General features: G+C 50.8%; 1 protein-coding gene across 1 annotated transcript in view; it reads right to left on the bottom strand.

Annotated features, from left to right (window-relative positions):
* The window catches only part of fgfr3 (fibroblast growth factor receptor 3), a 39,756-nt gene extending 18,182 nt beyond the window's left edge, over positions 1 to 21,574 (bottom strand). Inside the window, exons 1-5 of the mRNA XM_062557396.1 lie at positions 21,111 to 21,574; positions 18,052 to 18,264; positions 8,700 to 8,963; positions 6,394 to 6,447; positions 1,088 to 1,257 (exon numbers count right to left, since the gene is read on the bottom strand). Of these exons, the coding sequence (XP_062413380.1) occupies positions 1,088 to 1,257; positions 6,394 to 6,447; positions 8,700 to 8,963; positions 18,052 to 18,139 (576 nt within the window). The 5' untranslated portion in view covers positions 18,140 to 18,264; positions 21,111 to 21,574. The remainder of the gene's footprint in view (positions 1 to 1,087; positions 1,258 to 6,393; positions 6,448 to 8,699; positions 8,964 to 18,051; positions 18,265 to 21,110) is intronic.
* Between the last annotated feature and the right edge of the window lie 3,059 nt (positions 21,575 to 24,633).

Raw genomic sequence — 24,633 nt, 5'->3', positions numbered from 1 at the left:
CCCTTCTGCCGATTACGCCGACGTTTATATCTTAATACAGCACCAGTCACCATTAAGACATCTGTGTTTTGCTCCCTAATTGTGAGTCATTTTCCACACAAAAGGGTTACTTGTCGGTTAGGGATGGCAGATGGAATAAATATAATATATAAGTGATCTGACCGCCCAGTTTGGGATTCATCTGCTGCTAACAAGGCAGCCGCAAACTCTAACATCAGCAAATCATCCTGCGTACCTAACGTGCTAAAAGTTGCTGTCAGGGAGCCACTCCGAGTGTCCTGAGGGCTGGTGACAGGTGTGTGTGTGTCTGTGTCTGTGTGTGTGTGTGGACAGAGGGAGGGAGACAACTGCTGTTGGTCTGCTGGGAGCAGATGTTGGAGATCTCTGTAAACTGTTAATAGCTGCAGGATCTCATGACATTTAACTCTTTAAAGGCCAAAGCGTCCACCGGGGAGGGAGCGTCTCTCACTGCCTCGGCCTCTGCCGGCGTGACACTGAAGCTTTAGTTTCACTCCGTCTGCTTACTCTCTGTAATACATTTAAAAGCTACGGAGCTCCTCGGCAGGTTGCTGTTCGCGACACAGCAATTCAACATGAAAAAGAGAATATTTTGAACCAACGTGAGGCCAAAAAACGGAGTAAAAGACTTCATGTGGCTTCATGAAAGTATCGCTCGGTCCGATCGGGGCTCGACAAAAGGAGGGAACCAGGACAGGAGGAATTCTCCTAGCTTGGCATGATTTGAGAAGCCATGTCTTGAATCCCGAAACACAGGTTTGGTCTGTTTGAATTCCGATCTTCTCACCACGATGGGTTTGTCTTTGAATCCCGCAGCTTCGGGGCCATTAAGGAAACACCAAAGCAAACCGGGACTTTTAAGCAGCGACATTCCACACGAGAGCCCAGTGTTTAGAGAGAATCCGATGACAAAACCGAGCACAACAGCTGTTTGCGGCACGGCGTTACCGCCAACACATCGCACCCAGTGTGGGCGGAGCGTCGACTCGACTGTAGCGAGGATCTGAATCCTTACGCCTCAGCTCCTTTGTGCCCTTCAGGTTCTCACACACGCTTGGAGTCCTCTCACCTTGATGCCGCCCATCCTCTGCTCTCCTTTGAACTCCTTGCCGTTCTTCAGCCAGTGGATGGTCGGCGTCGGGTTGCCGGACGCCGGGCAGCGGAACTTGGCGGTGTTGGCGGCCGGGACGGCGAGGAGCTTCTTGTCCATCCGGTCGGGCCTCGTCCAATACGGAGCTTCTGTCGGCGGAAACACAAAACAAAAGGGCGTCACTTCTTTCTCCCAAGCGGGACACAAACAGAGCAGTACGGGTATACAGTATAGCCAGGACAGTTGTCCTATGAAGTCATTCGCCAGAAGGCGTTCAAACTAAATGTCCTTTAAGGAAACGAGGAGAGAGCGTGACCGGCTAAACAGACCAGGAGGGACCCTGCAGGAGTTGATGTAACATGTTCTGCTTTTAGACCTGGTCCTCACAAGCAGATGTGGTACGTGCGTCTATTAATGTCTGAGCTGTCACACCCCCCTCCCCACCCCTCGCAAAAGTTGCAGCAAACGGTATAAAAACGCACAAACGGTATAAAAACACAGTTTGACGGACGACACAAAGCGTTGCCCCCCCCCCTCCCTCACAGAACACACAAAACAATGCAATGCTGAAGTTCATCTGAATCCTCCCTGTCGGGGCGATTTATTGAGTTGCATCAAGAGGACGGCGGACAAAGACAGAATAGCGAGTCGGAGAGGCTCATTGTTCCCATGGGGGGGGAGAGGGGGGGGCTTTGTATGAGTGTGCGTGTCTGTGTGTGTCCTTGTGTGTCGTAGAGTGTGTGTTTCCCCGGGACAAAAGCTGGGGAGGTGGCTGACCGGTCATCAGATGTCTCTTTTACTTTCAAAATGCAGCAGGAGAGAGAGAAGCTAATTAGCATATCAATGTTGTGTGTGTGTGTGTGTAGTAACCCACATGGGCGGGTTTTTATCTCATCAGGACGTCTCAAGTGAGATGTCAATAGGGACGCCCCCCCCCCCCCCCCCGAGACCCGGTCCTGTGTCTAAATGAGTGCGATTTGGAAAGCTGGAACAGAACAGCAGTGATGGCCTCTGATCCGCATCGTGTGTGCGTGTTTATCACTTTTGAAGTTCTGACACAGTTTTCTCTTTCTTTTTTGGCTCCTGCCTTAAAACTTTGGCTTCGGCCTCTTAATTACAACCAGACGAGGAGGGAGAGATTCAGCGATGAAAGAGGAATCTTCTTAGAGAGCAAACAAACAGAGCGTTACTCCACTCGATCCCCTGTGTGTGTGTGTGTGTGTGTGTGTGTGTGTGTGTGTGTTTACAAACTGCAATGGAGCAGCTGAAACACTGCTCCCTGCTTGAGTTAGAGACTCCCCAGCTCGCAGAGGCAAACGCTCTCCACGTGCAACGACACACACACACACACACACACACACACACAGCACCTTAAAAGGGAAATATCTGTTACATTTTGTTGCATCTCGTCTGTCTCGGCGTATTTTGGAACGCACCGTGGGACACCTTCCGGGGAGTCCAAACACATCGTTTTCTTGGCACCGCAATCAGTCTCTCTCACACACACACACACACACACACACACACACACACACACACACACAGCAGGTTTTTTTTTTTCCTTGCTGATGTGTGGTCCTCGCTGAAAACAGCTCGTTGCTGCTGCCGATCCTCGGTGATGTTTTTAAACCCAGAACGGACGACGGCTCCATGGTTTTGGATCCCAAAGACGCACCGACATGGTTTATTCACTGACCTTTAGCTGCTAAGTGCTACCTGCTGCGCTCCTGAAAAACATCGCCTGTCAATCAAACCAAGCCGTCGGTGCTGCAGAGGCCGGCTGAGGCTAATTATTTGGGCTTTTTGGTATTCAATTATTGAGATTTTTATTTTCAGTAATACAATTGATTTCAATGATTTAAAAATGCTTTCGTTTTCCATTTCTTGTCTTCCCTTTTGTTCTTTTTGTAACAACGGAACTTAATCCGAGTGTCAGTCCGTGTGAACTATGACGGCGCTCCAGATGTGGACTGAAATACTTTGCTGCTGGAATAAATAACAGGGAGTTCCGATGTCTTTGTGTTCGGGACTCAGCAGCATTGCAGCCACGAAAAGGTGTCTCCACATGAAAAGATCCCTGCGGCGTGAGCAGGACCCACCGACCGCCGCTCAAGCACTCAGACACCGATCCGCGGGAGGAGGAGGAGGAGGAGGAGGAGGAGGAGGAGGTCCTAATTGTGTAATTGTATAATTTGCCCTCGCCGACGCCTGCGAGCACACAGGCAGATATCACTGCAGATTACACCGGGGCGCCCTTTGAAGGCGCGCTGCCCCGGGGAGGGGGGTTGGGGGGCGCCTGCGGGGACTCGCGGCAGACAAGAGTCGCAGGAATGGCGGCCGCGGGGCGGCGTTGCGTGGCCCGGGCCGTCCCGGCTCTCTGCTCTCCTGCCAGGGTAAACATGGAGGCTGCATAGCTCAGGAGCACAGATTAGGCTCTGTTAACATTCCTACACCCCCCCCCCCCGACCCCAGAACACACACTCTGCTCTTTCTGAGTGTTTACGCTGGTTTCCACACCACAAGAAAATACTGACTTGAATAACTTGTGTATGGCGTGAGGGTGAAGCTTCAGGAACTCTTCTGTCTGATAACTCCAACAAAGCCGCGGTATGACAGATGGGAACCATCCACGAGGCCCTCGTGTAATTAAACCAGATCAAATAAACACTAAAAAGTGCTTTACTTTCCATCTTTTCATGTTGAGATGGCCTCGTCCAAAGCGTGAGAGGTTTTTCCCCTTCATTTCCACGACATTCAGGCTTAAACTGACTCTCACGCGAGTGATGAAGGCTCCTAAAAAAACGTGCATCAGAGGGCAACTCCTCTGGTTTTATGACGCAATCCATTTTGGGACAAACAAGACCCTAAGGCAAGGGGATGGTTTGGGGGGCGCGGCTATGCGCTGACGGAGGCTTCGTTCCCGCCGACGCGTCCACTTCTCTTTGGTTGACAGAGGGACGACACACAGGCCACAGACTCAGCTGCTGTATCTCTCTTCAAATTTAGAAAGCACAACACAAATCTGATGTCAATGTTTAAAAAAAAAAAAAATTGTCCAATTAACAATTTGGGGGCGCCGCGAAGGCGTCCGCCTCCCGTAACTCGTCCCAGGAGGCCGTGGGAGTCAGCGCTGGCCGCTCGTGGGGGGGGGGAGTGAGCTCATGCTTCCCCGTCTGTCTCCTTCCTCTGACAACAGTCAGCTTGTGGCCTGCAGGCTTCAGTCCTCTTCTCATTAACAGTCTCTCTCTCTCCCCCCCCCCCCCCCCCCGTCCTCCCCGCACGCTGGACGCTCTCTCCCGCTCGCCGGCTCTCCGTCCGGCGGCTCGTCTTCCCGCTCGGAGCTCGGGTTAATTAGCGCTGGCTTAGCGGACGTTAAAAGCGGCGATCAGTCGGGGGGGGGGGTTAACGTTTCTGGGGGCTAATCCCTCGCCTCTCGGCCAGGAACATGAGGAGAGGACTTACATGCAGAGATCAAGTCTGCCAGGCCCGAGGCTATTTACCGGTCACTCAGGATGTCGGATGGCCCCCGGGAGCCGAAGCCACTGCCGCCGCCGCCGCCGCCGCCACTTTAGGAAAACACTTCGGGCTTTCACCGCCACGTGACGCGGCGCATCGAAATGAGAGGATTGGGGGATGATTATTTTTTGCTCTCATTTATTACTCTCGTTGTCTGACAGCCCGTCTTTCACGCGGCTCCCCTCGCGTGCTGTCATCAGCGGCGACTGCCTCACTGAAACACGGATTTATTCCCCGCGTCCCAGCAGAGGCAGTCAGAATTAAAGGATTGCAGAGAAAAGGGAGAAGAAAAAAAAAAACAACAACTCGCCAGAACTCCCAATAGCTTTAATGGAAATTTACTTCACTTTAGATTCAGTAAAAGTTTTTTGGGCAGGAAGACTTAATTATCGGCTCCTTTTCTTTTCACAGGAGACGGGAAATGAGCGGAGGGCGAGATCGGCGTCGACAATAGAGGCGGACGCACACTTAACTGAGCTAAAAGTCCTTTTCCAGTCATTCGTTGAGGTAAATAAAAAAAAAGGTCCACAGCCATGTGGTTTGTGTTGCAAGTCCTGCTCGGACGACACGGAGCTTCGTGGCGTCGCGCGGGACAGGAAGGAGCCTTTTCAAGGTGTCGTCTCACCGGTTCCTCCTCCTTTGGAACCATTGTGAGCCGCCAAAAGTGTGCAGGCGGGTTATAAAACAAACAAACAAAAAAACAAGTGCCCTCGTTGTTCTTTGTTGACCCGCATCTGAACCCGGATCGCATTTAGAGAAATCCAATCAGCTGCATCAATCCAATAAAAACACAAAACCTCGCTTCATCACAGCGAGGAGTGGTGCATTAAAATGCAGTTTAACTACATTCTGCACAAAAGACACAACATCTCCTCTTGTCACCGCTCTGTCACGTCTACCGTGTGTGTGTGTGTGTGTGTGTTCTCCACCTCTGACTCCACCTAATCAGTTAACTCTGTGCACCTGGAGGTCACATCCACCTCGTCAAGCTCAATCACACTCACTTGTGTGCCCTGCTCACTCCTCCAGTATTTAAACCCCCCACTCGCTCGCCCGCTGCCAGATGGTTGGCTTGATCACCTCGCCTCTTATGATGTTGACTTTGTTGTGCTTCTTGGTCTCTAAGTAACTAAGTTAACTACTTGAAACAATAACTGATGGAGTTGACTTGTGATTAGGTTGAGCGAAATGATCCGTGAAAGATGGACTCTACAGCCGCTCTAAACTCCTTTTTGTAGGAGAAAAATGAAAAGCGCGTTTAAGAGCCTCCACAGCAGCTGCCTCCCGCCGCCTTAATGGACGTCAGGTTGTTTTTTCCAACGGGGGAATTCAGGGACGCGTTAATGCTCCATTTGGGTGCTAAAAATAGTATAGAGTGGAGGTTGCCTTTTTTCAGGAATGGTGAATGATTTGTGTTTTCTTAAAGAGGTAAATGAAGGGTGGGGAGCAAAAAAATTCAGATATTGCAATTGAGAAATGCACTAATGCCGTTGGATGAAAACATGAGCCCACATTCAGGGTCAAGTCAACGGATACGTGATTTTGGCTCAACGAAACTGCATCTGGGTTTTTATCGTTGAATGTGAAAACATGTTTTCAGATCTGAGTCTCTTCCTGTTTCTATTTGTGTCGCTTTTATTATTCCAACTAAAAGCATCTCGTAGTATTAGTACTAGTAACACTAGTAATTACACTCACCAACAGTGTTTCACTCAAACATACGCGTTAAAGCTTAAAAAAAGAAATTAAGGATTCACCATTTCCATTACCTGCATCTTCTGGGTCTTCGTCATAATCTTCATCGTCTCCAGATGACAGAGAATCTTCGGAGAAAACACACAACAGAGTGCGATCAATACTTTGAGCCAATCTTATTTTGCATCTGTAACAATCAGAAAGCACGAAGAAGAACATCTGGAAAGCTTATAGAATTTATTCTGAGGGAAATAAAGAGGGGAACAAAAAACAAATTAGGATTTTTAAATGCCCAGTTAAGAGGAAATGGTGTGTTGACCAGCAAGCACCTTTATACACACACACACACACAAACACACACACACACACACTCACACACGTATATAAGCATCTGCTGAATGAGGAACTCATGAATGAGTCTACAGTCTCGAGCGCACAACCAAAACATTTCCACAGACGGTACAGAAACGAGGGTCATTAGTTTGCACACATACACACACACACACACACACACTCTCTCCATCCATGCGAGGCCGACTCTCGCTAACAGTTAGCATGTAGGATGCTAATGACTCATTGCCGTGTTGTAATTATTTTCGATCTGACCTCGCCGGTTTGGGGCTCGGCCTCACAGGTCCGGTTAATGAGAGCCAGCTGTTGCCTCGACAACCCCGGTGAGCTAAAAACGGCTCCTTGAAAAACCGCTGACGAGCAGGTTTTGGTTTCAATTGTTTGACACCTCGGCCCGTCGGCTGCCGGGTTCCAGCTCAGCCGGTTCCACGTGTGAAAGAGGTGAAACCAGAGAGAAGCTGAAGCCACGCTACGTTAGCTACGCTAACACAACGACAACATGCTAATGTTTAGCAGGGGAGATGTTAACCGTCTCGGTTTAACGTGTTGATATGCTAACGTTTGCTAATTAGCACTAAATGCAGACGGATTTACCACATTAGCTTAACCAAACTTTTTTTTTTTCCCCACATGAAAACTACAACCATCTGCTGCACTAAAAAACAAAGAGCCTCAATTTCAAGGTCTTAGACCGCACCGAAAACAAGAAAATATTAACATTGCCCTAAAGGAAGTGATGAGAAAAACATTTAAAGTATTTTCCTGTAGAAAAATCAAAACAAAACCAATGAATACATCTAACTTTGCTTTAGCATCTGAATAAAGCTCTTCAGCTCTTATGGTGGCCCTTTGGATTCATGGCCCTAACAACTATTGAGTGAAATAGGAGGACTCATCACAAATAAATTACACGCCTTTACCAACATATTTCAATATGTGTATAACAATAAGAATGCAAACAAAGACGTGGGGGGCCATGTCTCTTCCATGATGGCAAGAGTTGTTCATAATAATAAAACCTCTGTCACCTCTATACATTACAGCCCCTTGTCTTTATACTGTATGTGTACCTTGTATGTGTGTGTGTGTGCGCACAATATGAGGCTCTCTACGCTATCTGGCCGCCATCCAGGAGCAAAAATCTGATACCACCCCTAAACATCTGACACCTTGCTCAAATATTTGAGGAAAAAGGCCAAACACAAAAGCCTGTGTGTGTGCAGGACGGAGCTGCGGCGCGGTGTTGAAAGTAGAGGCACAGGAGCAGGATATTGCCGCCACGTACTATTAAAACGTCCCGACTTCTCCTGTAATTCCAACGCGAGCCGTGCGTCCAGAGCCATGGAAACGCCTCCTCTCAAACACGCACATACGTGTTGTGGATATTCCTCTAAAATCAGTGTTTGCACGGGGTCCTCGTGCAGCCTTCAGCGGTCTAAGACGCTAACGGGCCGTTTACACCGAGGCTGCCACACGTCTGTGTGTGCGTGTGTCAGGAGGGGGGGGATGGGGAATGGGGTGTGAGTTGCGAGGCGAAACTCTCATTTCTTGCCACCGCATCTGTTTTCAATGATGAAATGTTTTGAGCTAATTGCTTTCTAATTAGTTGTCAATAACAGGCTCCGTGAGTTTTACGGGAAAGCTGCCGCTCGCTCCCTTCTGAACCCCCCCCCCCCCCCCCCCCACGCACCCCCCTCATCCCCCCCGCATTCCCGTCAGAGCTCTGTTTGCATCACTTCACATGTTACTGATCTCCTTATATGATAATTAATTTGACCTTTGACAGTATCAGGAGGGAGAATCCCTGTGTGTGTGTGTGTGTGTGTGTGTGTGTGCGCGCGCGCGCAGCTAAATGCACACACAACAAGTCAAGCATCCAAAATGAGCGTGCTTCCTCGATGTCTTATTCAAAAGGGGACGGATTCGCATTCCTCGGCGCGTACGATCAGTCAGATCAGATTCTGATCATGTGATCAGTTCCTCCCCAAACGCCACGGGTGGAAAGAAAACACGCGTGTGTTAGAATCACCTGTCACCCGGACGGTGTAGTTGCTGAGCAGCGCGTTGCTGCGGGCGAGCCGGCAGGAGTAGACGCCCGAGTCCTCGTAGGACACGTTGGCGATGCGCAGAACCCTCTGGCCCAGCCGCGTCCGGTTGCTCGGCAACAGCCCGGCGCCGTCTTTGAACCAGACGACGGGCTCCGAGTGGTCCTCCAGGTCACAGGACATTTCCAGGGTGTCCCCGATGCCCAGGACATCGTCCTCCAGGAAGGCCGTCTCGCTGGACGCGGAGTCTGCGCACAAGAGGAGGACACAGTTAACAGATAACAAAAGATTACATTTTAAATTCAAATTCTCATTAATCAAGTATAAATATTCTCAGGTGCTTTGCATGTGCTGCGGCTTCAGATCCACCTCATGGTGCACTGAATACTTCATGCCGTTTGGACGTTATGGAGATCTTGAAAAGGATATTTTGTAAGGTCCGGGGGTTGTGGGAATAAACGTCCCCCCACACACACACACCTCGCGGCCCCCCCACACACACACTCATTTACTCCAGCAGCTCGCTTGGATGGAGCCAGGGGGAAAAAAAAAAAAAATCAACACGTTCACCAGCCCTCCCTCCGCTGAGGACGCAGGGAGGGGTGGAGGCCACGTCTGGATAGAACAAACAGCCCCCTTGTGTCTCCTCCGTCAGGAGGTGTCTCCTCGTACCTCACGCAACTCTCCGGTCGCCCTGGCAACCGTTCAAGCGAACGGGCCCGCGTTGCACACAAGCAAAGGGACGCGCTCGTGACACGCGGCGAGCGGCGAGCTCTCTGAATCGCAGACGGGCGAGGGGCCGCGCAGACAGACGGACGTGCTGAATGTGCGGGGGGGGGGGCAGAGGGGAGACGCTGGCGGCGCTCCAGAAGAGCCGCTGGGAGGCTTTTTCCTTCCAGGTGCTGCAGGTCTGAAACAATTTGGACTGAATTGATGACCTGTGAGTCCTTTTTTTCTCTCTCTCTCTCTCTCTTGTTACACAGCCATCACGCTATCCCGGAGATGTCAAGTCAACGATATTTACCACAAATCTTTTTTTTTTTTCAAGCAGAAAAGGCCCCATTGAGGGCAAGAAAAAGCGCTGAGCGTCAATCCAAGCCAAGCATGTGTGACCTCTAGAAGGATAAATGGTTCTTTTCATGCGTGTGATATTTTCAGGTCTCAAAAGAAAGGGAATTGGGCTTCACAGCGAGGCCGGAACACCTTCTCTGTGTTAAGCCGTTACTTCCTGCTTCAAAGGGCCACAGCTTTGGTTCCGACTAGTCGTGTCCATCCATGCACATTCAGTTCCAGTTTCATGCGCTCTTATTAGTATTATTTTTCCTCAAAAACGTTACAGCATTCCTCACAATATTACAGCTTATTTAATTAGGATTTGTCAATAGCGAGGCAATGCATGAGTGTGCGTGACGCCGTTGTGCTTTTCTTTGATCCCGGGACAAAAATCGCCGGAGGCAGAACAAATGCAATTTAACCGAAAGCAGTAAACGAAGCAAACGATTAGTGACCCAAACATGTAGAAGAAAAACACCTCGGCTGTCACACAAAAGAGCCAAAATATCAGCTTCCCCTTCAGATCCAGCTAAAAGTGGTGTTTTTTATTTGAAAGGCTTCAACTTGTGGCCTTCGGGTCCAAATCGACGGGCTCTGGGTCCAAAGTGGACGTCCTGAAACGCGGGTTTGATCACAGGAGACGGCTCTTGGAAACGTGCTCATGCGAGACGCAAAACATGCAAAGAGAGGAATTCAAGCACGTCAAATTCCCAAAGGGTATAATTCCAGCTGCTGTGCGGGAATGTGTGAAAGTAAACGAATGTGCAGCGCAGGTTGATTCTTTTATACTGACAACAGCACGAGGATGTCAGCGCTTTTCTATTGGATGATACAGATGAGCCCCAAACATCGCAGGAGAAAACATTATTATTTATAATATTATTATTATTATTATTATTATTATTTGAGCTCTGTTCAAGTCCTTTGTTCCCGTTGCTAAGCCCCGCCAGAATAAAACCCACCCGAAGTGATCCTGACGCAGCAGATACGTGAAAGCTCACATACAACATCTACACATTCCCACTGTTTTCCCGTCCGGTGTGAGCCATCGGCGGCCTGGTGTGTGTGTGTGCGTGTGTGTGTGTGTGTGTCTGTTCTCCGGAACTTGGGGCCAGCTGGGAACAATGTGTGACATGTACTCTTTGAGAATGTGTGTAAATGTGTGTGTACGAATGTATCTGCCGTTGTAAACGAGGAACAGTTGAGTATGTGTGTGTGTGTGTGTGTGTGTGTGTGTGTGTGTGTGAGAGCGGGAAGGTTTGGCGGTCACTCCATAAATCAAGAGGCCCCTGCCCTCACGGCCCTGCTTACCCTCTCGCCTCAACATCATAACAAATAGCCCTTCAGAATAAAATACGGAGCGTCTTTGAGATGCTGCCCCGTCGCACGTTGAACAGACTCCGTCCTCTCCGTCCCTCTGAAGAGGTTTATTTATCCTCTGCAAACTTCTGCAGGGGCCCCGGATGAAAGGGGCCCTTTATGTGGGCCGCCGGGTAGCGTGGACCCGGCTCGAGGTGCCGTCGCCATGGCGGCTGTCTCACAGGGGGGGTCACGGGGAGGGAACCTCCGCAAACACACTTCCGCGTGCGCTTTGTGGGACTCGCGTATCGGGACAGAGTTCCACTTGTTTCCAGCAACCACTTGGATGCGCTTTAATGGAACTGTGAACTGCTCTGGATTCTCTCTCGGCTTTGGATTCATCTCGCAGAGGTTGAGGGGAGACGCCGGTGGAATTGGAGGATTTAAATTCGGGACTTTTTCATCTCTGCCTTTTTTAGAACCATATCTGTGTTTAACCCACCTCGGAAAGTGATGGATTTCAGGTGGGCCGGGGAGACATTCATCTTCATCAAGCTCCCTATGATCCCTCCTCCTCCTCCTCCTCGCTACCACAGAGCCGATGATAGAACTGGGCCATGCTTTCATCCCGCGCAGCAGCAGCAGCAAAGGTTTCAGCGACAAGTCGGGCTTTATTTTTCTAAATTGCGTCGCAGGTGTTGGAAAAACTGCAATCTGAAGTCACGACGTCATCAGATAACAACAAGACAAAGACATGTCCGTATCAGCTGGGATGCGATCATGTCACCATGACGTGACGTGTGTGTCCACTGGATGAAGAACAGGTCCTCCCAAACCTCCCACTCTATGATTTCACATGTCAGTGAACGCTTTCTGTTCACAACCGGCGAGAGCGCTTTCCACATTTCATTTTATTCTATTCAGATAAGTCCTGTAAAAAAAAAAAAAAATCCCAATGACCTCTTGAAGAGATCCTCCTGAGTAGCAGCGGCCCGTCTGCTCGCCGCGTCCCGCCAACACATTCTTCTACTTCTGCTTCCTATGCGGAAAAACTGCACCGGCTGCCAACCGTTTGGCACGCTCAACATCACATGACCTTCAGACAGGATCCGAGGAACCCCCCCCTCACCCCCCATCCCCCCCCTGCCTCCATAGAGCACATTTCTCTTCCTCCATTTCACAGCTATGCCCATTGTGCATCCTGCTCGTCCCTGAAAAGCTCCCCTCTTCTTTATGTCCCTTTCTGCGATGTGCAGTGAAAACCCCCCTAATCTCTGTTTAATATGGTTTGGCCGGATGTAAATACCTTCCCTACAAAGGCCTTAATCTGGGCCGGCCTGACAACCGCACACCGGCGCGGAGCAGCCCGCCAGCCCAAGATGGAGAGAAGAAAAGACGAGAGGCGAGTGGGAGGGTCCCCCCCCACCCCCTCCAAGCTCGTTGCTTATATTCTCAAAAGAAGCCCTTAAATCAAGTTAAAGATAGAAGTTTCCTCTAAACACCCCGCCCCGGCCTGACTAAGCCCCCCCCCCCCCTCTCCCCTCCTCCCTCTGGCTGCGCTAACGAGCATCGGAAGCTACTGTACATCCAGAGCAGCTTGGCAGCGGCCAATCGGCCTTTTCAGACCCTCGCCGTCACCCCCCACCTGCCCTCCACCTCCTCCACCTCCTCCACCCCTCCAGCCTCGGTAATTGTCATTCAAAAGACGAACTGGCCTACTTTCAATTCAGCAGATAAGTGCAAGAAGCTCGACCCCACAAAAGCCAGGATGTCTGCGGAGTGTGGCGAGGGGCACGATCACACTTCCCCTCGCCACACAGAGGAACCAATCCGATTACAAGGCGCCTTTTTCCATCTCGCGGTGCGGACGCCAAAAGCCCCCCCCCCCCCCCCCCCTCCCGGCTTTCCTGCCAGCGTTTTGCCTTTGTGCTTAATGAAGACAGCAGGGCTGTGCGGTGAGGGGAGGGCTCACGCCTCTGGATCCGACCAGTCAGCAAGGCGGTGGAGAGCTGGACACCAGACCTTCAGGACGGGTTCAGCCCGTTTGCTTATGAGAGGAGGACCGGAGCAGGAAAGCCTCTAATCCCATCATCCCTCCCTGCAGGACCTGCCTTCGCTTACAGCACAAACGGGCCACAGTGAGGAGAACAACTGGGGCACAGTTGTCCTCAGACATCTACACTAGCACGGCCTGAACACTGAACAATGGTCCTCTGGCTCAAGGAGGAACCATCTGACCCTCTGCAGGGTCCTGCACGCATTCGGCGCGGCGGCGCGGCGCTCTACGCGCGGGAATAGCGTTCAAATTGCTTTTGCTAGTTAGGCGCCGCCGAGGTGCCACTGAGCAAAGCACCGGACGGGGGAGGTGGGGGGGGGAGCTCTGAAATCCCAGACGCGCCGGCGCTCAAAACAAACGTCTCGTGGGATTTTTTGAAACGGGAGTCGGCTCGCCTGTCGCCGCGGTGCCGTTAGCAGCAGCAGCACGCCGCCCTCGCTCTGCAGGCGCTAGAGTTTATTATTTTAGCTCTCCAAGCAAAATAACATTAGGGGAGAGGAGGTAGGGGGGAAGGGGGGGGGTGTCGATGTAAGCCGAGTTTGGTTTGTATATTAGATGTGTCAGCTTCTCTGCATGTGGGGGGTTGGGGGCTTTAAACGGAGGCGAGCGGGAGGCGGAGGAAGTCAGCGAAGTTGACGGGCGAACCAGCTCAGAGAGAATAAGGGGCGGAGACTAATATCACATGTATGGATCACATGCACTTAGTTCTGGTAGATGGAGCTAATTGGATTCGTCCACGAGGGAGAGGAGGAGGAGGAGGAAGATGAAGGGGAGAGAGAAAGAGGGAAGAAAGTCAAGGGCCTGACTGATGGGTGAGACCAGGTGAGATCAGGCCTGGATTGTCTCCCCTGCTCACTGTGTGTGTGTGTGTGTGTGTGTGTGTGTGTGTGTGTGTGTGTGTGTGTGTGTGTGTGTGTGAGCAACAAATACACTCTTCCAATGCTGTTGGCACAGTGCACACACACACACACACACACACACACACACACACACATACGCGTCTATATGAATGCATGAGGGCCGTGTATACTGGCAGAATTATGTGACTGTATCAATGTAACTGTATCACATAGTTTCCAATAAAACACTCCTCAAACATTTTGTCAGATTTAACTGCAGCTCCGGCAGATTCCCCCCCCCCCCCCCCCCCGTCCTTAAGCACCCTCCAAAAGAACAGTGGTCCCGATAGGAGACAACGAGCGTCTTTGTTCCCTTATCTGTCGAGTTTCTCAACAATCTCCTCAAGGAGAGCTTTGTAATTAAAAACCCAGCGGATGTCAGAGAAGCACTCAGAGGCCCAGCCACGCACACAGGTGTGCCACACGGAGTGTGTGTGTGTGTGTGTGTGCACAATGCCGGGACATCGTTGGGGTGAATCGGGACAAAAGCCCAAATCATAAAAAATGAAAAAAAAACGTTTCAGAGCTTCAAATTTGTGTTTGTGTGGAAACGTGCCGAGAGGGAGAAGAGACAGAAAAAAGGTGGTCGGGGGGGTGAGAGGCGAGCAGATCGCACACACCCTTCATCCATAATTCATGGGGGGGGGCAAGGTTGGTACAAAGGCCCCCGGCTGACAGTGACAGGCCTCCGTACACCTTAAATGAACATCCTCAGGTTGAGAGGACAGATGTGGCTCCTCCAGCTGCAGGCCCGTTCGGGGTAACGAGGTGCGACACTCCCCTGCTCCCAAAACATCACGCACGTTTTGTTTCACAACTCTAAGTCTAAGCTTTCATTTCAGCCCAAGATCTGATATGAAAACCTCCAATAACAACCGGCAACAAGCTTTTTCCACTCCGGCTCGACCCAGAAAGTCCTGCGTCTAGACGGAGCCCCTCCATAGAGACACGATGCAAACACGGAGCCGCTCCAACTAATCCAACTGCTGTTGTCACACCAGATTTGCAGTGCTGCGCTTCTAGTAAAAGACGATCGTCATGGGAATTTAAGACTTCTTTGGGGTGATTTATTTTGATTCAATATAAAAAGGTGTTGTGCTGTAAATCCTGACGGACTCTAAAGATTATTCTTCGGCAAACAGGACCAAGAGTTGTGTTCAGTCTTCAACTCCCTTCCAACTAAATGTCCTGAGTGCCTCTGTGTGTGTGTGTGTGTGTGTGTCTGTGTGTGTGTGTGTGTGTACTGTAGAGCCTGAACGTGGTTCTGTGCATGTCATGGTTTTAACGAGCCTCCTAATGACCCAAACAACCCTTGCTGACATTTACAGTCTTTTCTGGGGTGGGGTTTAGAGGGGAGGGGGGGGGGAGATTGACATCTCACACACACCCGCGGACAGGCTCAACACACACACCCTTGTACTTCTATCTTTGAGAGGACCCGCTCGCCTATGACCTTAACGTCTCCCTCGTACCAGGAGGACGTTCTTTTAGTTTCCATCGAACCGACGACTTAAAACTGAAGGAGTGGAATCAAATAACCTCACAAAGAAGAGCTGTACAACAAGGGACACACACACACACACACAGCAGTGTGTGTAAATATACATTTAAACACACACACACTCTATCCTTTAATTTCTATGGTTTTTCTCTTTTCATCTTTTTTTGCCGCCTCCCTCTCATAATCTGCCTTTACAGACACAACATTCACTTAAGTGCAGCCTCCACGTACACACACACACACACACACACATGGGGGGGGGGAGGTGGTTGAGAGGAGTGTCAGTAAATACAGAGGGGATAAGAATAACACAGAGCAAAGGTCAAAGGTCACGGTCACTTCGTCCTCACTAAACACGATTCTTGGCCCTAATTCAAGAACTGAAATGCTGCACACCATTTATTAAGTATAATAATACTTTAGACACAAATGTAAGCTGGTTGGCTGAGACGTGCAACAATAAGGCGGCTATTTTAGTTTATTATGTGTTGTGAGACAGATGCTTAATATCTTAAACAGCTCAGATGAGATCGGAACGAGAACCGCTCAATAATTTAGAAATATTAATACGGCAGTGTCTACAATGTCTACTATCAAGGGCACTTCTGTCCTCAGCACCTGCTGATTTCTGACCCTGAAACAGATACACGCATTAATCTGACCCCCCCCCCCACACACACACACACAGGCTGAGAACTCGAGTCACAACTCTGGGCTGAGGGGAAATCGGACCATCTGCCAGCAAACGACAGTCATTTTATCCCCACTGCTCGTCCATCTGTGGACTGGAGATGCCCCCCCCACCCCAGGCACAGAGACCTTGCACGTGGGCTACAGGAGGACGGCATCTTCTCAGCAGGCCGACCGTGGCTCATTGAGCTTCAGTAATAATGATCAGAAGAAGGAACCTTTTCAGTGTGAACTTTGGATCCAGGTTTTACCCCGATCACCTCTAAGGAGGACGGATAAAACAAAAAATATAGTTTCATCTCTAATTCGTCATACAACCCGATCGTATCGGATCGTGGAACAAGCACTCGAGCCTGGCTGCATTTCACCGTGTCTGCGCACCACACACACACACACACACACACACACACACACACACACACACACACACACACACACACACACACACACACACACAGCCTTTGACAGGCTGCGATGGCTCCCAGCAGGAAGGCAATGAGGCGGACACAATCACAACACGTCTGCTGTAACCCTGGAGCTTCTACATGAGAGGGGGTGGTGGGCGGGGGGGGGCTGCACACAGGTAGGCGGGTGTCACGTCAGGCCCTCGGGGGGGGGGGGGTCCACATCGACAAAAAGTCCAAATGAGAGTCCCCGCGGGACCCTGAATGCTCCACCTGAGCAGAACGCTGCCACCGACGGATCACAATGGAATATTCAGCCTTCTTTGTAACGTAGACACCAAATCCTCTGAAAGCAGAGGCCCGACCCGGAAACACGCAGTCCCAGTCAGTCCCAGTCAGTCCCAGTCAGGCTGTCGGTGATTTTCGGGTGGAAACTTGAGATCTTGAGTGGTGGTTAAGTCTCAAGTGCGTCAAGTGTAACAGCATTAAAGCACAAAAGTGTGCGACTCAAGTCTGAGTGTGAAGTCCATCTGGTCCAGTTATCTGGAAGGTGCACACTAAAAGACACACACACACTGCGCGCGCACACACACACACACTGCATGTCTCTGCACACACACACACACACACTGCATGTCTCTGCACACACACACACACACACACTGGGACGTGTCATGTGACAGCTGGGTCGGATCCAGAGAGCTCCTCGTCTTTCTCAAAGCACTGCAGCGCGTAGAATATGTCAAAGACAAAATAACTTGAACTTGCACATAAAATGAAAATGGGAGGGCGGGGGGGGGGGACAACACATGGCTGACGCCTCAGAAAAGGATTACTCTGCTTTGATTTTTTTTGGTTGGGGGAGGGTGGGCTTTTTTTGCGCAATATGGAGAGATTAAAGCAAACACAGCTCCACGTTTACTTTGGGCTGATCTTTGGGTGTTTCGCCGCCTCGAGAACAAACAGCGAGAATCCCAGCGAAGCAAGAAGAGTCCAATTAAATCCTCCCAGTGAGATAAAAAGAGCGGGAGAGAGAGAGAGAGAAGGGGGGGGGGGGGGGGGGGAGACACTGTACCAACAATAAATGTTCCTTTTGAAGTGATGAACACACAGAAAACCAAACGAGGCTCTAATTCAGTCGCATCAGGATGGAAAGCAGGGAACTATTGAGGAGCCGGTGAGCAGCTGAACGTTGTCCACCCTGGGTTTTTTTTGGGGGGGGGGGGTGGGAAAGCACTTTTTGAGGCGCCATTTGATGCTGAGGGTGGGGGGGGGGGGGTCCTTCCACGCTGCTCTGACATAAACGTCCAAAACACCAGAAACACAGCAGAGCAGCAAATCCTCACATTGACTTAATAAATGACACACGATCATGATCAGATCTTCAGCTTCCCGCCCCCCCCCCTCACCCGCCCCCGGTCCGGTGTGTCCTACCTGTGGGCAGAGCGGTGGGCAGCCTGGCCGGGGCCACGCACAGAGGAAGCAGGAAGGAGAGCCACAGTGAGCGCCTCAGCGCCGTCATCCCTCTGGGCAGCGGATGATGCAGAGCAGCTGGGGTGGGGGGGGCCCGGCTGGGACTCAGACCGCCTCCTCCGCCGGCATGCTGCCCGGCAGGGCGGGGGCCTCCGACGACGCGCCGACACCCACCTGCCCCGAGGAAGACAAACCACACAGACATGAGCAGGACTCTCAGTGGCAGGAGGAACGCCTCGGGAGCTCTTAACTATGAACTAATGGACACGGGGGGGGGGGGGGGGGGCGCCTTCTGATGAAGGGACGGCTCAACAAAACCTGACGAGCAGGAACACAAATCACCAGTGGCTTGAGGGCCCGGCGGCGCGCAGGAGGAGGAGGAGGAGGAGGAAGGTGGCGGCGGAGTGCTCCGCTCTCTGTTTGCTTAAGGAGGGAGAAGCTGGAATGCACTGAGGTTTGAGGAGAAAGCTGTGAGCGAGGTGCCCAGAAAAGCCCCCCCACCCTCTATATACACACACACACACGCACACACACACACACACACACGCAACACCAACTGTTAGCTTAGACTTTAGGAGCTCTGTCCTTGGCTGTGAGACCCCGTCAAAAACACGCGCAGTCGAGTGGGCTTCTGCACACAGAGGTGTATTGTGCGCACGCACGCACACACACACACTCACACACACACACGCACACACACGCGACACACTCATTGCTCAGCACTAACTGAAGCCGACTCGGCGAGGCTGTGTTTGCACATTATCGCGTATCTCAGGTGTCTGTGTGTGTGTGTGTGTGTGTGTGTGTGTCCCCACACACACAGACACACACACACACACACACACACACACACACACACACACACACACACACACACACGTGACTTGATAAAGCAGAGTGTAATCTAAACACTTCACTGTGGGGCTCCTGGACGTCGCTCTCTCTTTTTGTTTTCTCTGGCAGCTTTTGGCAGCCACTTGACTTGGAGGGCCGACTCTCGGGTCGGTGTCAGCGGGCCGGTCTGTTTAGACAAGAAGACGGGAAGGAGCGCGCCGTCCTTCGGGTGCACGTCTCTGGTGACAGGTAGACCGTCGGCACTACTTTGGGTGCAAAGTGAAGCCTTGAATAGGAGGAGCGGCACAGAGGTGGAACCAGTTAAACCCTGCGATTAGCAGACAATAAAAGCAACCTTCACGAGCAATGACACTGGACTAAAGACGTGCTTATTCCCCCGATTACAGGCCCATGATGCAGAGGAGGATTCTACGAGACGTTTGTATACATATACTGTATACATATATATATCCGTATATTTTTTTTAATGCATCAAAGGGAAACACGGGCCAGTAAATAAAACATGAACATTAATCATGCAGAACTATCCTCTCATTGTAACTGCTCGGAGGCGGCAAAAAAAGGAGATGCTTTAACCAGGGTTCAAATCCCTGTCAGTGGGGGGGTCAGTGGGGGGGGGGGGGGGGGGGGGGGGGTCAGTGCGGCGAGTCACATGCTGGTCACCCCTCTCCGCAGTGCTAATCTTTAATTATTAAGCCGGAGAAGATCGACTGTTGTTTGGTGGTGGTGGTGGGTGGGGGGGGCTGGATCTTCCACATCAGCGCCTCTTACTAATCCCCCCCCCACTCTCTCTCTCTCTCTCACACACACACATACAGGTGAGAGCTGCTGATATCGATCAGCCCGAGAGAGAAGTGCATTTTCAAGCTGTCAGACACACACCTGTCCACCTGTGTCTTCTGCGGGACACCCGCGTGGACACTTCGGGAAAAACGAATAGAAGGAGAGATAGTAAGAGACCTTAAAGGATTTGTTACCTTAAAGCAGGGGGGGGGGGGGGGGGTTATGATGATGGTGACGATCAAAGTCGGGGTGACACATTCTAGGTGACACAGTCGATGCAACGCATGCAAAGCTTTTATTGTTGTAATGTTACAAGAATTGGTGTCGCGAGCGTTTGGAGCCAATTAACGCAACGCGCTCCTCGACGAAAGAGCGCGCACGTCCACGCGGAGCGATTCTCTCTCGGGCCAATTACGTTAATAAAAAAGAGCCAATCACGGTGTCAAATTGGAAGAGAACTACTACGCGAGGCGCCTCTCGGGTCAATAGATGCAATTTATTTAACGCCTCCGACACCCAACGGGCTGAAGCGTTCATTTTCTCCGCTGATGGGAGTCCGAGCTGCGGCTGAGGGGCCACGATCACCGGGAAGGGGGGGGGGGGGGTTGGTGGGGGTGTCTTCTGGAGGAACTTCAGACATGATGGGAGGCGTCGGGGAGCGCGCGGCGCTGAGAACGGGGCTGATGGGTGATTCATGTGTCTGCAGCTCACCGGAGGAGACGTCACCGCGGCGGCGGGCAGAAAAAGGCGTGCTCGTCCGAAGGAGCGCCGGTTGGCGACGGAAGTCCACGTTTGACATTTGGGACAAGGAAACGTTTGACTAATAATAAATGGAAAGTGAGCTTTTACTAGACGTGTCGAGTCCTGTCACTTTTCCGGATGGACGGATAAACGTGCGTGATTCCACACTTCGTGGATCTTTCCTCGTGTTCCAGGAAATATTTTCATTTAACGAAGAACTCACTGACTTTGGAAGGAGAGATCCTTCTCCGGGCTACTTGATTTAAATTGGGACAAGGACTTTGGCTGAACCAATTACCACTCTCAGGTGAAGAAAATCCTTTTTACCCCCGCGGTGCGCGTAATGACATAAATCTGGGCCACGCGCGGTTCAGCCCGCGTTGACAAGCAGCAGAATGTCGTGCGTGCGTTCTCAGCACTACGGTGGGTTTGTGCGCAGAAAAGCCTCCCCTTTCCTCCCTCTGAATGCGGCCGGCGACGCGCCGAATGCGCACAGCTCCGCTGCGGCACCTGTGCCACGGCGCGGGGCTCCCCGGCGGAGACCGGCCCGCTCAACCTGTTCATCTACGAGGAAGCGGAGGTACTTGGACGATGGACGATAATAATAATAATAATACTAATAATAATTATAAGATACTTACCAAAGGAACACTGTTTAGACAGCAAATCGGATCCTTTCAGATGTCACCACGCATTCAGAAGATGAAACGCAGCCGTTATTCTCCTCTAAAACTTCATAAAACCCCACAAAACTACTTAAAAATCCGTAAGTCCTCACAGTTCGGGGCGGAGGGGGCGGAGGCCGCCGGCGGCGGGGTCCCAAATCCCCGTCACAACTTGACAACGAGAGTCCTCGGCGCGGGCACCGCCGTTGCGAAAGCCCAACTTCTTCCACTTAAATCCCGTTTTGCGGCGCGCGCTCCTGTCCGAGGTGTCCAAAACCTCCGGTTCACGGGTTCATCCGGTGGTGCGCCGGTGCGTGCGTGCGTGCGTGTGTGTGTGTGCGTGTCCAGATGTCCCGCGGCTGTGCGTCGTTGCCTCGAATCGACCAACTCGGTCTGGTGTCTCTCCTCCGCTGGCTGCCCGTGAAGTAGCAGCTGCTGTCAAGGGACACCGGCTGGGAGACACGAGCACTTCCCGTCTGCACCTTCAAAATAAAACGTTTAGCGACGGACCAGTGACGCAATGCCATCGTGAATGATAAAAGACGTGCGAAAGAATGTGAGTGGGATACGCAGAGATGTTAGCTGTGACTAACAGCTGGTTATTTCTTTATCATTATAAGTTAAGTTTAGTTTAGTCATTTTTAAATAAGCAATAATCACGTTTGGCACATCTGTAACCCAATTCAAGTCAATTTCTTCTAACAATATATTTTTGTTTAGGATGATTATCTTAATCGTCTCACACGTGCATCGACGGCTCCACACATTTAGCAGCAAACATAATAAACGTGAAAAAAGATTCATGCCACGCAGCTACACAGGGTTTTACTTTGAAGGGGCACGTTGGTTTCCATTGCATGTGTGCGTACGTGTGTGTGCGTGGTTTGAGGAGTGTGTGAGAGTGTGTGTGTGTGTACGGGGGGGACAGATATCGACGTCCTGTTGTTTGAGTCCAAAAAACCTTCCTGAATGCTTCTCAGTCAGATACCAGAGAAGGTTACCACATCTTCTGGAGAGTTGCTCAATTAAAGGGGGGATTAGAGACCGTCTTCTTGCCTCTGACTGTTCTTAAACAACTCAAATAAGCAAAAAAAAATCAAAATGTTTTGTGATTCTGTGAGACTAAAGTGTGAAGATGAAAACAAATGTTAAAATCTCTGTGAAATAATTCTTTTGGATACAATTTCACTGTAAAACTGAGTTTAAATTTCGTCTTTTGGTTCAGGCTTCGACGACTTCGACCCAGGACCCGGCCCAGTGGGCCCTGAAGTGTGCTGAGCCCCCAGGTATCTATTCGGCTGCTTCGTGCGGTCGGGACGAGGTGACACGCCGGCCCCTCTTCGCCGTGGTCGCCAATGGTCATCGTCGGTCATTGTAAATGATTGTAAAAAACTGCTAAAATGGGTTCCTTGTGATGGATGTTCTCAAAGACTTTTCATATAATATAAAGTTATAAAACTATTAGGTGTAAAAAAAAAAAATTATTTTTTATTTTTATTTGAATCACTTTGAGAATCCTGAAAGAGGTAAAAATTATTCAGTATTTCACAGTTGCAAATGAATCGCAAATTTGAGATGTTCTCATTTCCTTCCCGTGGATCAGCTTACAAAAATATGAATAAAATCGCTGTATATATTTGCCAGGTGTAAAACGATGTGACTTCTAATCATAACTTTCCTCTTTTCTGACCTTTTTAGCTTCAACTAAATTAAAGTTAATACAAATAAAACATGTTAATCTACTACTATTAATGTTTAATATTTGGATGATATTAAAAATAAGCTTTAACTATAAAACCCATCATGTTTATTGTTTTACTAAACAAACTCCAACACACATGTTCAATAAGACGACCAATCGGGAGGGCTGAGAAATGTGCTGAATCCTCCTCTTACACACCGAAGGCAACACAACGCACAACGCATCGCATCGATACGTTGCACAACACATCGCACAATGAATCGCACAACACATCGCACAACGCATCGCACAACGCATCGCACAACCTATCGCACAACGCATCGCACAACCTATCGCACAACGCATTGCACAACTCATTGCATAACGCATTGCACAACGCATCACACAACCTATCGCACAACGCATTTCACAACTCATTGCACAACGCATCGCACAACGCATCGCACAACGTGTCGCACAACGTATCGCACAACGCATCGCACAACACATCGCACAATGTATCGCACAACGCATCGACACAACACAGCGACACAATGCATCGCACAACACATCGCACAATGTATCGCACAACGCATCGCACAACCTATCGCACAACCTATTGCACAACGCATCGCACAACCTATCGCACAACGCATCGCACAACACATCGCACAATGTATCGCACAACGCATTGCACAACGCATCGCACAACGCATCGCACAACACATCGCACAATGTATCGCACAACGCATTGCACAACGCATCGCACAACCTATCGCACAACCTATCGCACAACCTATTGCACAACGCATCGCACAACACATCGCACAATGTATCGCACAACGCATTGCACAACGCATCGCACAACCTATCGCACAACGCATCGCACAACGCATCGCACAACGCATCGCACAACCTATCGCACAACCTATTGCACAACGCATCGCACAACCTATTGCACAACGCATCGCACAACACATCGCACAACACATCGCACAACACATCGCACAACGCATCGCACAACGCATCGCACAACGCGCCTCAGTGCTCATGGGAAAAGTCCGGCGGGGGAAAACAAGCAGCTCATTAAAGTCGCTGAGGAAGAGGAGAGCGGCCGGTGATCCGCGACCTTTTGGACCGCGGCGCTCCGTGAGAAGCGCCGGGGGAGGGGCTCAGAGACGGAGGTCATACAGATGGTGAGAATGCTCAGTCAGTCATCTCCAGCACTGATGGGCACACTGACCAGATGACCCCTCCACACACACACAATCACACACACACACACACACACTCCTGCCTCACCAAGACTGCTCATGTTAGTAGAAAAAACAAAACTCCTCTTAACCCCCCCCTCCCCTTCTAATGAACACACACACACATTCCTGCCCCCCCCCCCCCCTCCAGCCCTCCAGGGAACAGATCAGTAGGAGATGAAAGGTGAGGCCTTTTCGTTTAAAAGCGAGTTAAACATTGAACAACAACAAGAGAGTCTGCTGGATGAGCTCGAGTCTGTTGAAGCGGTTATTGAGGGGGGGGGAGGGACGGGGGGGGGGGGGGGGGTCTCTGTGATGGCGTCGATCTCCATGCAACGCCCCACTCGACGCTCCAGAAGAGGCGTCCCTTTTTGGACGAGGACACGTACGGGAGACTGTCCGCCTAGTTTAGAACGGTCGTTGCCATTGCCAAGGCAGTAAGAGTCATTTTTGCTCCGTGGCCTGACGCACTACACCCCCCCCAACTCCCCCCCCCCCCCCCCCTCCCCCGCCGTGAGAGACTGTTTGACAGCTTGACTCTGAGGACATCATCTGAAGAGTAAAG

The sequence above is a fragment of the Pungitius pungitius genome, chromosome 14, assembly GCF_949316345.1.
Source record: "Pungitius pungitius chromosome 14, fPunPun2.1, whole genome shotgun sequence".
NCBI lineage: Eukaryota > Metazoa > Chordata > Actinopteri > Perciformes > Gasterosteidae > Pungitius > Pungitius pungitius.
This window is presented reverse-complemented; position numbering and strand designations above follow the sequence as displayed.